This window comes from Coffea arabica, chromosome 7c (genome assembly GCF_036785885.1).
Source record: "Coffea arabica cultivar ET-39 chromosome 7c, Coffea Arabica ET-39 HiFi, whole genome shotgun sequence".
Taxonomy (NCBI): Eukaryota; Viridiplantae; Streptophyta; class Magnoliopsida; order Gentianales; family Rubiaceae; genus Coffea; species Coffea arabica.
Genome location: NC_092322.1, coordinates 1,695,482 through 1,709,665, shown reverse-complemented (window position 1 = coordinate 1,709,665; position 14,184 = coordinate 1,695,482). Strand labels below are relative to the sequence as shown.

At 36.7% G+C, this 14,184-nt stretch overlaps 2 protein-coding genes across 3 annotated transcripts; one reads left to right on the top strand and one right to left on the bottom strand.

Moving 5' to 3' along the window:
- Window positions 1-193: 193 nt before the first annotated feature.
- LOC140010332 (translation factor GUF1 homolog, mitochondrial-like) lies at window positions 194-5,511 on the top strand. Its single transcript, XM_072056984.1, has 11 exons — window positions 194-792; window positions 1,452-2,181; window positions 2,626-2,782; window positions 2,870-2,924; window positions 3,394-3,461; window positions 3,533-3,637; window positions 3,783-3,854; window positions 4,071-4,184; window positions 4,423-4,563; window positions 4,826-4,885; window positions 5,130-5,511. Exons 1-11 carry the CDS (start codon window positions 424-426, stop codon window positions 5,293-5,295), a joined length of 2,037 nt encoding a protein of 678 aa, XP_071913085.1. The 5' UTR covers window positions 194-423; the 3' UTR covers window positions 5,296-5,511.
- A 1,022-nt stretch (window positions 5,512-6,533) lies between these two features.
- On the bottom strand, window positions 6,534-9,537 carry LOC113698017 (WRKY transcription factor 72A-like). Of its 2 annotated transcripts, none has more exons than XM_027217680.2 (4): window positions 9,386-9,537; window positions 7,921-8,466; window positions 7,714-7,827; window positions 6,534-7,563 (listed from the first exon to the last, which is right to left on the bottom strand). In XM_027217680.2, exons 1-4 carry the CDS (start codon window positions 9,455-9,457, stop codon window positions 6,670-6,672), a joined length of 1,626 nt encoding a protein of 541 aa, XP_027073481.2. In that variant the 5' UTR covers window positions 9,458-9,537; the 3' UTR covers window positions 6,534-6,669. The 2 variants fall into 2 exon arrangements, with proteins under 2 accessions (XP_027073481.2, XP_071913084.1); XM_072056983.1 differs by having other exon boundaries at window positions 7,726-7,827.
- Window positions 9,538-14,184: the final 4,647 nt, after the last annotated feature.

Below are 14,184 nucleotides of genomic sequence, written 5' to 3'. Positions count from 1 at the left end.
CCTCTTATAGGAATCTGGTTTTGACAGCTTGCAAAAGCAAGGGGGGCTTGCCACACTTGCGGACATGAAATGTAAATACGAAGGAAGTTAGTGGCTACCAAAATAATTACAGAAACTAGATGCCAAAATCTGTAACTTTTCCCAACTTCAGGGGTGGGGGTAAGTTTAAATTTAATCAGGCCGCATCGAGATTGCAGAAAAAGAATGACTGCTCTATTTTCCTTCTGTGTTAATTAAATTGAATGAATGAAGCCCTCTCCTGCCACCAAACACGCCGGCCTCCCAAAGACACCATAGCCGGCGACTCTGAGACCACCATTTTTAGCTTTTCCGTCATCATAATATTTCAATGACACGTCACTAGAGAACCTTCAGGCTTGTTTAGTTGTTTTTGTTCCCACAGTTGATTGATAAACCCTGAAAATGGTCTGTCTCAGCAGAGCCTCTAAAACCCTGAAATCCAAATACGCTCAATTTTCTCATTTTATATTCATAGGCAGGGCCAACAACGGCACAGCCCCAGTAGCCAATAGTTGTAATAGTAGATTGGTTTCACCCTATTGCCAGTTGGGTTGGCGTCAAAATGCCTTCTTTTGCTCACATTCTTGTCGACATAGCATCAAAGACGGTTCAAGCATAGATTTAAGTCAATACCCCTGTGATAAAATTCGTAACTTCTCAATTATTGCCCACGTTGATCATGGGAAGTCCACTTTAGCTGACCGGCTTTTGGAGCTCACTGGTACCATTAGAAAAGGACACGGTCAACCTCAGTACCTTGACAAATTGCAGGTACTTAGTACTTTTACTTATATACCGAATTCTTTTCCAGAGTCTTGTTAGTTATGTTGGTATGAACATGAAGTACGTTTATCTGGGGGGCGAAAGTTTCTCTTCTCTGCTGCTGATATACTGGTATCTCTTTTGCAGTCATTTGGTATGTCTATAGTATGGTATCTATATTTTTCCACTGAATTTAGTTTAGAAAAATTGCTTGATTTGACATTTAGTATCACACTTTTGTGTGAAGTGGATGATCATTTTACAAAGTTGAATTACACTAAAGAATTGTAGTCAGTGGTGTGTGCTTAAATTGTAAAGTATTTGTGTGGATCGTAAAGGAGGGATTCTTCATGCAGAAGAAAAAGATAATGACCTTCTGAGACTGTTATCAAAAGTAGTCAAGGTTCCTCTCAATTGAGAGAAATCTGAGAGGTATTGTTTCTACATCAGCACAATTTTAGCAATCACTGGTTGCAGGGTGTGGAATACTTGATGGCATGCTCAAGTCGTCTGCTTGACATACTTGATAGTGGGTGTTCTACAATCATCTGATGCACAGGATTTTAGCTGGTGTACAAAAGTCTTGCTTTTCTTCCCCTATCCTCGTTGCTTTCTTTTTCTCTTAACATATGTGTTTTGTTGTTGTTGTTACATTCTTGTCGGCTTAGGTAGAAAGAGAGCGAGGAATAACTGTTAAGGCGCAGACAGCAACAATGTTTCATAAGCACAACTTCTTGGGGAGTGATACGTACTTTTTACTGAACCTGATTGATACGCCTGGGCATGTGGATTTCAGCTATGAAGTTTCAAGATCTTTGGCAGCTTGCCAGGGTGCCCTTTTAGTGGTTGATGCAGCACAAGGGGTCCAAGCGCAAACTGTTGCAAACTTTTATTTAGCTTTTGAATCCAACTTGGCTATAATCCCTGTTATAAACAAAATTGATCAGCCAACTGCTGATCCAGACCGTGTGAAAGCACAATTGAAATCCATGTTTGATCTTGATCCAAGTGACACACTGTTAACATCTGCAAAAACAGGACAAGGTTTGGAGAAGGTTCTTCCGGCTGTCATTGAGCGGATACCTCCTCCTCCTGGAAAAAGTAATTCCCCTTTACGTATGCTCTTATTAGATTCTTATTATGACGAGTACAAGGGAGTTATATGCCACGTAGCAGTTGTTGATGGTGCTGTAAGAAAGGGTGATAAGATTTCATCTGCTGCAACTGGTCGATCCTATGAAATTTCGGACGTTGGGATCATGCATCCTGAACTCATCCCTACTGGAGTGCTTTTAACTGGACAAGTTGGATATGTAGTCAGTGGCATGCGATCAACTAAAGAGGCTCGTGTTGGAGACACTCTTCATCATTGTCGAAGCACTGTGGAACCCCTTCCAGGTACTTTATGGTTTTCTTATTTCCTACTAGTGTTCTTAATATCAGGTGATCCTAGACTATGAAATGCTAGAAAACTGGCTCATGATCAGATTCTGAACTTTTACTTCATTTGCTGCTCTTGTTAAGTAGTTGTTGTCTTGATAATAATATGTTGAATCGAAGTCTCAAAGAAGGGAATTGTTGAACTGACTCGTTATTGTGGAGATGTTAACATTTTTTGAAACTAAAGTTACCTGCCAAGAGGCGAAGGATGAGTATTGCTACAGTTTTTGATTCATGAATCCATGCATCTAATTAACTTCAGTCATTGTCAGCTGTTGAAGAAATCTGGGCAATTCGTCCTGCCTGGTTTTGTTTTCTCTGCTAATTTGTGAATTATATTCCATATTTATCCATAGCTTTTCCTAACTATGATAATGCTTTTCGTGCTTTTGTTAATTGAAGGTTTCAAGCCAGCAAAACATATGGTATTTTCTGGCCTATATCCTGCTGATGGATCTGATTTTGAAGCACTTAACCATGCTATAGAGAGACTGACGTGCAATGATGCCAGTGTTTCTGTTACTAAAGAGACTAGCTCAGCACTTGGCATGGGTTTTAGGTCTACCTTCTTTAAGCTTTGCAAATTTAGAGTTTGTCTTGGTTTCCTGCCTACTCTCTCCTCACGTGTTTGTTTTTTGGCCTATAGGTGTGGTTTCTTGGGCTTACTTCACATGGATGTTTTTCACCAGAGGCTTGAACAGGTATTGTTATACTTCTTTCATAATCTTTAAATAAAAAATGAATGACTGTTGGATTGTGGATGCATGTATTAGATTTTTACATTTTGTTGTGCTCTCCTGGTTGCAATTGTTGTGTCGAAAGTTTCCACAAATTTTAGCTTGTTCAAAAGTCAATGCACCTGAGATTTAAGTTATGGATATGTCTTTTCCTGATTTTATTTTGATATTGTTGAGGGAACAACTTTTCCACTGAGAAAGTCTGAAGTTGAAGGCTAATTAGGTTGATCAATAGACCCACATAATAGTTGCTTCTATTTCCTGGAAGAACAGCAGGAACTAGTATTTCTGCTTATAAGAATGAAAATTTTGAATTCTTATTATTGTCCGTTTCTTGTACGAAACATGCTATATACTCTATAAACTGTTCCAAACAAAGTTTTCTCAATCCTTGGCTTACTTATATTATGAAGTTTTGATTGATGCATAATAGGAACATGAAGCACATGTCATTTCAACTGTTCCGACTGTACCATATATTTTCGAGTACTCAGATGGAAGGTATGTGGATATATGTTGACGAATATGGTATGGATGCTTTCTCCTCTGATTTTTGTTTATCCATCTTTCAGCAAGTTAATAGTTCAGAATCCTGCTACATTGCCTTCAAATCCCAAGCATCGTTTGACAGCTTGCTTGGAACCTACTGTGGTAGCTACGATAATTATCCCTAGTGAGTAAGCTCTCACACTGTGGTAGCTACTATTATTATCCTATCAATTTTCTATGTAGTGTGCAAGCTTTCTGTTGTGCTTTGTTTATGTGTGCTGCTGAAACCTAGATGATGGAAGTCATTTACTTAGATTGCCTTTCCACTTGAAGGTATGTCGGGTCCGTTATAACTCTTTGCTCTGAGCGGCGGGGGGAGCAGCTAGAGTACTCATTTATCGATAGGTATATGGACACTCTTTCATGATTACCACCTTCCTAATTTCTAAAATTTTCTTAGCCTTTTTAGTTGATGTGGGTCTACAATGACTATCAGACTGAGGCTGAGTTAACTTCCTCATCTTGTGTTTCATTGCAGTTACCTACAATGCATTTTTATTTGCTTTCTATAAAGTTCAAGATTCATGAAAATACTGATCGTTCATATTCGATGTGTTTCAGTCAACGTGCTTTTATGAAATACCGTTTACCATTACGAGAAATTGTTGTGGACTTTTACAACGAATTGAAGAGTATAACATCTGGATACGCATCATTTGATTATGAGGATGCAGGGTAAGTGTTTTTCCTCACTGCTCAACCCGCTCTGTCTTGCTCTCTCTCATGCACACACAGCCACATATAAGCACACATGTATGCATAGAGAGACATCAAAGAGATGTGAAGTGCATTAGAGTTTCCACAATAATCTTCCCATCAAGTCGTGTCATTTTGCATAATCAGTAGCTCACTTGGCTTGAAGTTTTTTTTTTTTTTTTTGGGGGGCCTATCTCAAAATATGTTCTATTAACAGATACCAGACCTCAGATTTGGTGAAACTTGATGTTCTCTTAAATGGCCAATCAGTTGATGCTATGGCGACTATTGTCCATAAATCAAAGGCACAACGTGTCGGCCGAGAACTTGTGGAGAAGCTGAAGAAATTCATTGACAGGTAAGTTGATAAAAAATTAGTAGTTTCATTCTAAATTTTTGTTCAGATAGCCCATTATTTGGAGAAAATTTTCATAAACACATCTTTCAATCACCTTTTTTTTTCCAACTACTTTTGTATCTCACATACATTACATCCTAGAAAGTGCTATAGGTTCATTCTAAACAATTTTCCCAAATAATCTTCTATCTGAGCACTATGATGAAGCTTTTGTCTGATTTTTATTGGGAACTCTCAGTTTCTGACCCTGACAACTGAACAGGCAAATGTTTGAGATAACAATACAAGCTGCCATTGGATCAAAGGTCATTGCCAGAGAAACGTAAGTTGCTTAATTGATTTCAAAGAAAAACTCTTGGACAACATCATCAAATTAGTTCTTGGATAATTTTTTAAGACCACAGTGGTTGCTAGTGTCTCTTGCTGTGTGAACCTGTTATTGTTATCTGCTAAAAGCCAAGTTTATGTTATGGATGTCAAAGTAAACTTTGAATTCAGCCTAAAATTTAAGCTTTGATATCCCTTTTCTTGACCAGATTTCTTTTTCTCTGCTTCCTGTCTTTTAGGCTCTCGGCTATGAGGAAAAATGTACTTGCAAAGTGCTATGGTGGTGATGTTACCAGAAAGAGGAAATTGTTGGAGAAGCAGAAAGAAGGGAAGAGGAGAATGAAGCGTGTTGGCTCTGTTGATATACCTCAAGAGGCTTTTCATGAGCTATTGAAGAGTTCATGAAGATAGGAGAGCTTTTTGCTCATCGTTCATGCCCATACTCCATGAAGAGATTTTTGTCTAGTATTGAGTTTTCCTGAACAGTTCGCTTGGTAATTAAACCATCGTTAAGAGTTTCGGATTATCTTTGTGGCATCGTTGAATGAATCAACTAAGGCAGCCTTCCTGAAAAAGGGGGAAAAAATTAAGGCAGCCGAATTACTTGCTGGTTTGGATCAATTGACGGAGTCCAAATTGTATGCTGGGTTCTCTTTTGCGTATATTTGCTCGAGCATCGGAAAGACCGGCAATAACGTTGACGTCGCAGTTCGGTACCTTTGGACTTTTTTAAAAATATATATGTAGCGTATCTTCAATGGATTGCCCCTTTTTTGTGGACTGCAACATAACACAATTTTTTTGTAGGAGAAATTGTCATATTCTACTCTTTTGATAGAAAAAAGATTAATCTTTCGTACACTGATAATATATATATTGTCAGTGCGTTAAATGAATGACAATAATGTAAAATAATTTTAAAGACATCTTTTGAGGTTTCTCATAATATCACTTAACTTTCCGGAAGACTTGAGATTTTTAAAATTTCATTTACCTCCTATATCGGCTTGACAATACTAAATATTCCTATTAAATATCACAAATCGACAACATCACCCTATCTCTTAATAAGTATTTAACCAAAAATAAAATAAAATAAAAATTTAAACCAAAATATGTAGATTAAAAAATAAATTGACATCTAATAATGACCCATGTTTCTTTATATGGAGGTCCTGATTGAAGAACAAAGGACGTGGGTAAATTAAATCTAGTTGAAGTTAATCACTTAAAAAGATTTTTGTGGGTAATTGACACCTTGAAAGTTTTCGTGGACAGTTAGAAGGAAGTTAAAAGATTTTTTAAGAAATAATATATTTTAATACATGATCTAGTTTAAGTTCTACTGAAAATTAAAATAATTTCTTCATACATGTGAATTTTTCAAGGTATAAATCTTGCTTTGGTTCTAATATAACAAAAATAAATAGTTCAAGTCAAGAAATTTACACCTTATGAAAATTCAACCTTATTTCAGTTTTTATTGTTGTTGTAAACTTCAAAAGTAAGATAACATAAGGGTAGTATTAGAATAAAAGTTTTATCTTTCTTATATTTCCTCTAAATGGGTTAAAATGTTATAAGAAATATCAATTCAAGTGTGGTAAGTGAGATTTTAAAAATCTCAGAGGAGCCAAGTGATATTACGAAAATACTCAAGGGAGGTTTCTGAAATTATCCCAAATAAGAAAGATGAGTGACATTTTTAAAACTTTAGGAGTGGTAACTGAAACTATCCAAAACCTCGGGGGAGGTTTCTGCAATTATCCCTAATTTCTATCATGGTTCTCCAGAGTTGGTTTGATCTATATCATCAACAGGAGTCGCGGACGGAGCACCAATGGATACAGAAAATGCCGGCTGAGTTCGTTGCTTCCTCAAATTCACACTTTGCGAAGCTGAAGATGATGACTGGCTCAGAAAGCTTGATGTGCAACCATTAGAAGAGGTGACGGTCATTTGCTCATCCCACTTCAACTTTTTGCCTAAATTTTCCACCTTAATGTTTGCTGGAGTTGCACCACCTCCACCAACCATTGTTGTAATTGCAGCTGCTATAACTGAACGGAAACTAGGATCTGATGTGATTGCTTTAGTTAATGTTTCTGTCAAAGCCTGCTGTGAGGCTGGTGCTTGGTAGTTCTTCTGCTTGAATGGCTGGTAGAGGTGCTCTTGGGACGTTCTTCCAGATGATATAGTGCTAATCATTTGGTTCTTGTTATAGGATATTGCACCATAATTGAGGTTATTATTGCTCCAAAGTGCTGGGGGGACGTGTGTTTGTGATGGTGAGAAGCTAAAACTTGTTGAAGGAAGTCTAGATTGAAGGCTGGTGGAGGAGAACATGTTGAATTGAGCAGATGAAGTGGATGGATTAGTGGTAAGGTCCAGAGTGATACTGGGAAATGGAGATGAGGAAGAGTTAGGCAGATAATATGGATGATATTTTGAGTTGTCGGACAGGTTAACATTTAGGCCATGTAGATTGCTTCTTAAGTTAGTCGTAGCTGCTGGTCCGAGTCCAGGTTCAGAACTCGAAGAGCCGGATAGAAGCATGGACGCTGCTGCGGCTGTGGCTGAGGCCATGGCCGTGGCTGAAACTGGAAGTGGATGGTTATGGGTTCCTTCATAGGTAGTAATCAATATGGACGTGTCCTCAGCACATCGTTGCACCTGAAAAGAGGTTAATTAGACAACGAGAACCTTGTATATATCAGATAAGGTACTGACACCGGAAGACATGCTAAATGTTAATTCAATGATAAAAGATCTGTTGCCAAAAGACAAATTAAAAACTAATCGTTTTATGCCATATCAAATAACCTGCTTCCTAACCGGGCATGAAGGAGCAACAGTGCAACGATAATATGCTCGAGGGCAAGGATTACCCTTGGCAATCTTTTGTCCGTACTTTCTCCATTGGCATCCATCACTCATCTGCAGGAGATCGATCTTCAAATCAGAAAAAATGTGCATATATTTACGTATCAAAAGTGACTCTACAATGCACGATGTAATTAAAATGCTTACAGTAGGGGTATCACATCTTGCTCGGACAGAAACCCTAGCTCTCTTAATACTAGCTTGAGAAAGATCGTCATCTTCGTTTCTCATTGCCTTCAGAACTTTGCTGGGTGGCCATGTTTCTCCTGCAGCTTCCTCTTCTTTGGATTCTAATGCGCTGTTGTCAGGGCTTGGATCGGTGCTGAGATCTATAGCGTCTGATTTACAGTCTTGGAAACAATTGAAGTCTAAACCAAGCTTAAGGCCTTCCTTCAAATTTTCGTCCTCTTTTCTATTCTTGAAGGAGCTGCTGCTATCATTATTGTTCTTCTTTGGGTCACTTGGACTTCTTCCAAGACAAAGAGATACAAGTTCAAGTTCTTCGATTTGTCCATTTCCTGAAGGAGGTGGATCATGATCACTTTTCTTATTGGCTTCTGGCTGACAAATATCAACAAAGCGCATTTGAAGGGACTTGTAGTCCATCTCTATTTTCTCCAGCAGTGTCTTTAGTCTGGCATTCTCTTCTCTGACTTCACTCATTTCTGCTTTTGCAGATTCAACATCATCATCCTAAAATTGTTAGGATACGAAAGAATTAATAAGATTAAAACGTTTATAATCCCGTCAATTTGTCAACCCTTACCGGTTGCATTAGTAGGAGTTCTTGCATTCTAATTATAATTTCCAGTGACTGGCAGCCTACTTGCTTGAATTCAACATCTACAGGGCCTTAGATTATTAGGACGCCCCGCTTTTCCTATTCCTTGGGCTATGCGCAATCAACTGTTGAGGACCTAGGGGTAAATGACATATATGTCCATAGCTGTAGGGGTAATTGATAGGTCAATCGTGATTACTTTGGTTGATCATGATTTCTTGCAGACCAATACACACTATTATTCTTGAAAGAATCAATCCCCTATTCTTGAAAGAATCAATCTTAATATTTGACTGAAAAAGGGCATTAATTTTTAAATTAGCTGCAAAAGTTTAAAAACTGATCATTCTCAGGATCGTGGCATTTTCTCCTTGTAGATGTTGCAATAAAACAACTAATCAAACCTTCTTGATCCGATGGTAAAGATCATTAAGGTGGTGGCCTCTAGAGTGAAAGATAGCTCGGTGTTCGAACATCCTAGTATTCATTCATTATCATAAAACCATCGGATATTGCTATCCGCTCCTGATCCTTCATGTAAAAAACTGTAATTCTTGGCAAGCTATATATTTTCATCGTGGAAAACTCCTGTTGAAATTTGAATAAAATTCCAGTGTTTAATGAGATACTACTCAAAACACACTCGTTTTCAAGAATGATGGAGAAAAGTTGATCTTCCACGAATAAAATGACAAGAACAAGAAAATAAAATAAAAATAAACAACAAAAAACGGTAGGGTCCAAGAACTATAGGTGTTTTTTTTTTTTTGAAATGCATAAAAAGACTCTCTGTAAAATGAAAAACAGAAATAAATAATTCGACATGTTTACCTTGAAAGCTTCTTTACTGCATTCCACAGCATGATGGCTAACAGAATCGTCACTTATCTTATCTTCTGCCATTGGAGTACCGTACCCCTCCAGAAAGATATATAGATGAAGATGTTCAATCTTCCCTAACTCTGTGTTGCTAGACGACGAAACTTCTCTTTGTTTGAATTAATTCCTATCTCTGCAGGCATCTCTTCTTTTAAAATAGCCTGTCGGTTGGAAACTATTACCTTTATTTTATGTGAATTAAATCTAAGTCTCTCGTCCTTCCACACACACTCAAAAAAAAAAATTTGTCAACTGCCCGCATAGATCATGTATGTTTTTTAAATGGCAAAAAGACTACTGATAATTAATACTAGTATTTAAACAAGTAGAGACTAAAAAATATTGAACTTAAAGGAAGAATTCAACTTCAACGTTAATGACAGATGAGCTATGCATTACATAAAGATGCAACGAAAAGTTCGGTAGTCAACAAATATTGTAATACAAGTATGTTGTATTATCAACTAAGGTGTATAATTAATGTTAAGGATTTTCTTGTTCAACCAGTCAGGGCACCATGGAGGCATCCTACCTTCTATGCTCCGCAGGCTCGGTACTGGCAAGTAGATTTCGTTCTGATAAATTTGCTTCAAAATATACTCAATTCTCATCTACTTTTTAGGTTTCAGTCAGAAAAATTCGAATTCCTCCAGGAAAAAGTAATTTATTTCAGGAGGTGGAACTGATAAGTGAAACTGATAACACTTTGACATAGCAACTGTATATTAGTCCGTTGACAGAAGCCTTGCCTTGTTTGGATTGCGGTTTTCCGCCGAAAAATTGTGTTGTTTTCCGTGATCACATTTCCCTATTACCTTTTTCCCTCACATACATCAAATCGTTACAGTAATTTTTCCATGAAAAATGACGGAAAATGCAATCCAAACGGCCTTGTGTTGCGGATGGTACTGCAACTACAACTAGCGTAATCAAAACAAGGTGAAAAAAAAGAAGAAGAACTTCCATCCATGCAATACCCTTTCGCGAAATGAAAAGGGCAGTGCCAAGCATGATATTATTTAACTCTAGATAGACTTCCATCTTCACAGAACTTGTTTAGAAAAAGTAATCAGAAATTGAACTTGGGGGGCGCCTGTAATGTTAAAGCTAGTGTATGTATCCTTGTCCCTGATATATTTCACGTGGATATAGTGCTGACTATTTTTGAGAAATTTGAGTGTCTCATCAGTCATCATCACCTCGAATGCCGACCATACTCCAGTTTTGTTTTCGATGACTGCAGATTTTTCATGCTGTCAAGCATTAACTGAGCGGTTTGTTAACGAGTTCCAAGTACTACCAAGAAAACACCCCTCAAGGAACAGTAAATTTTGAAGGCACGTTCAACCCCCCTAACATACGATTCTTAACTCTCAAGCCTATAAAAGAAAAGAAAAGAAAACAGAGACTTCGTTAACTCGGGTCTTTTGACCTCAAGATTTCTTGCTTTCTCTTGGGATCTGACAATTTAATACTACTATACGGGTCAACGAGTCTCGTATGCATCATCGTTGGTGAGCATGAAAGTGTTAATCAGCCAACCACGATTTTTTATTTTCTGGGCCGATATCAGAGTGTATTCTCCTTTCCATGACCGGATTAGTTTACAAAGACCAACTAGCTAGTGTCTCCAAGGTAAATAGGGTATGCGAGGCAAAAGAAAAATCCTGCTACTTTAGATGACGTACAATTAATATTATAGACATAGACTAAAAATGGCTCGTTCTTTGATTTTTAGAAATCATCATGCTTGTATTGTCTATCGTTTCAGCATATCTTTTTTTTTTTTTTTTTTTTAATAATCTATAGCCACCATTTTGTCATGCTGCGACGATATTATATTGGAATGTAAAGTGATAAGAATTGATTAGGGGATCGGACCCTTCGCCACAGCAACAGGCCAACAGCTACTGCACTAGAGCCGACTACTTTGTTCTTTCACACAGCAGCCAGTAGGCGTACTGATTCTACTGAATGGCACCGGTGTCTCCTTTTCTCTCCTTTTCCTTTCTGTACTTTCTTTGGAGATGTCGAATTCTTCCACCCCTAACGCCCGAACCAAAGTTAAAAAATAAATAATAAAAAGGGTGATCCGTTGTAGTAAATTTATCCTTTGAACTTGCGACTCTCATCAGCTAAGACTTTTTGAAAAGAAAAATAGATGGATGAACTGTGCCGAACCCTTGATAATCAAACGGCGGTCAAGTTGAGAGAGATGTAGCGCCTGCAGGTATAAGAAGGAAACCAAAAACAATATATAATCTTATATGCACTTACGGTGTATACGCTATCTCGATTGGATATACGATACATATGTAAAATTTGACTTTTAAATTTAAATTTAGATTATGTGTCATGCATCTAATGATGAAGGCATATACACTGTCAGTATATAGAAGATTAATCATATATATATATATATATATATATATTGAATATATGGTACTGGCATGCCAGAGCAAGACCAGTAGACCACAAGATTTTTGTAGTTGAAGAAACACACATGAGAATATTGAATTCAGAAAATAGATTCTAATCCTAAGTTTTAAGACATCCAAATGACATGTTTAATGCTTTTTCTTCATATACCCAGTGCTTTATTTTAGACGGTGGAAATCTTGAGAATCAGATTTTTAACTGATTTCGTAAAATTCAAGTGATGCATACGCAGGCTAGTTAACCGCTCCGTTAGGCAAACAACTACAAAAAATATATATTAATCCAAGTTATGATCCGGGTGGGTGTAACTCACCAAATTAATCAATTTACTACACTCAACAGCTGATAAATGATAATGGGTTAGCAGGCATTACCGCTCAATTAAAGAAAAAGTTTTTTTCTTTACGCTTAAAGAAAAATTACAGCAATTATCATAGTTTGACTTGTATGTGTCCCTTTGCCTCCATCTTAGCCCCCAAAAAAAAAAATTTAAAGGAAAAATCATATTATTATTAATTGCTACTTTTCTTGACCTGTAATTTAGTTAAATCATCCCAGTAGTGCATTAGAATGGTACTAATGCGTATCCAGTAACTATTCGATGGATATGACTAAGATGGTGGGCCCCGCCCCGCTGTTGTCACGAGCTTTTGTATAACTGACCTGAATATGTGGAGGCTTTGAGGCCAACTTGTGATTTATTTTAGTGATTTAGGTCAAAGGAATGAGATAATCGGGCAATTAGGTACTACTTAGTATGTAGCAGTAGTCGTGGTAGTTCTTAACGTTAGATTGGATTGGGGTTAGTATTTGCTCGAGCATTTATTTTATTTGAAGGGCTGGCAGCGTCTTGGAAAAAAAACATATTACTTAGTATTTAAAAACAAAGTACGACTGATTAACAGCGTTGACCAAGGCATATTATTAGTTGACAAAATATCAGCCACTTAGGTTGAAGATGGCTTTGCTATGCCTATAATCTATGGCTATGCAGCGGTAGGGGTCTAGTATTATTTATACCGTACACAACGACTGTGTATGAGCTAATGAGGCGAGTAGTAATTAGAATTCGCACGTATGCGAGTTTTCAACTGCAACTAACACATACGATCCAGTACGACCGTCCATGAAGAAGACAATTACAAAATCTTTGGGCCTTGTTTGGATTGATTGTTATTTTTTTTAAAAAATTTTTTTTTTTTTTTGCGAATATTTCCTTTACATAATTTTTAATCATTCTTTTATCTTACGTACGTCATATCATAAAGAAGTGTTATCCCCAAAAACTCTTCAAAAGATGCAATCCAAGCGGGCTCTTAATTTTTCATGCCCATAAGCACATTCTTATCGGCTATATCTAGGACTTGCCCTCACACTTTTTAGCGATAATATCATAAACCTCTGTTGAGGTTTCTCCTACTATCACTTAACACTTTTGAAGTTTTAAAAATATTACTTATCTCCCCTAGTGATTGCAAGAAGATTAATTATATTAATCCTCACTTGATACGTAATTCACATATCAAATAAATGTTTAATTCAAAATATTATATATATAAAAAAAAAGTCGATTTCTTGTCTCACCCCTTTATCCAACATTCTCTCTAAATCCTCTTTTGGGATGACTATGCAATTTTTCATTTGTTAAATTAAAATAAAATAAAATAAATTTTGTTTATCTTTTACTTTTTATGATTGTGATTAAGTGGGAGTATGATTTCTTCTTCTTTTTTTTGAGTTGATTTTTATAATGATTACTGCACCTCAAAGGCATAGGTCATGGATTAAAAACCAGTTAGAAAAAAAATATATAGAGTTCATAAGAAATTAATTTTGAGTATATAGAGTTAAATTTTGGTGCTAGTGTATTTCTTTACAAATATTTTTTATTTTCTAAATTTCTATTTTTTATGAATTATAACTTTATAATGTGGTGGCACGACATAAAAACCTTCGGACTGAGCAAAAAACAAGGGGGGTTGCCACATGCGGGGGAGTTTCTCGTAATATTGCTAAAATTAAAAATCGTCACAAAATTAGTGCTATTCAGTGGAGGGTCCTTAATTAGGGGTCGATTTCAAGTAAAAGTAATTTTTATTTTTATTTATTTTGAGTTGTTTCAGTTTCCCTTTTTTTTTAATTCCTTCAAACCATCGCCGCTCATTTGATTAGTGGCGAAGGTTTTTTTAAAAAACTTTTTTTGCATCGCCGAGCCGCAATAAGTTTTTTTATATTTTATATTTTTTTTTGCATCACCGCTCATCTCACGAGCGGCGATGCAAAATCTTGTGCTACATATTTCATCAGCCGCG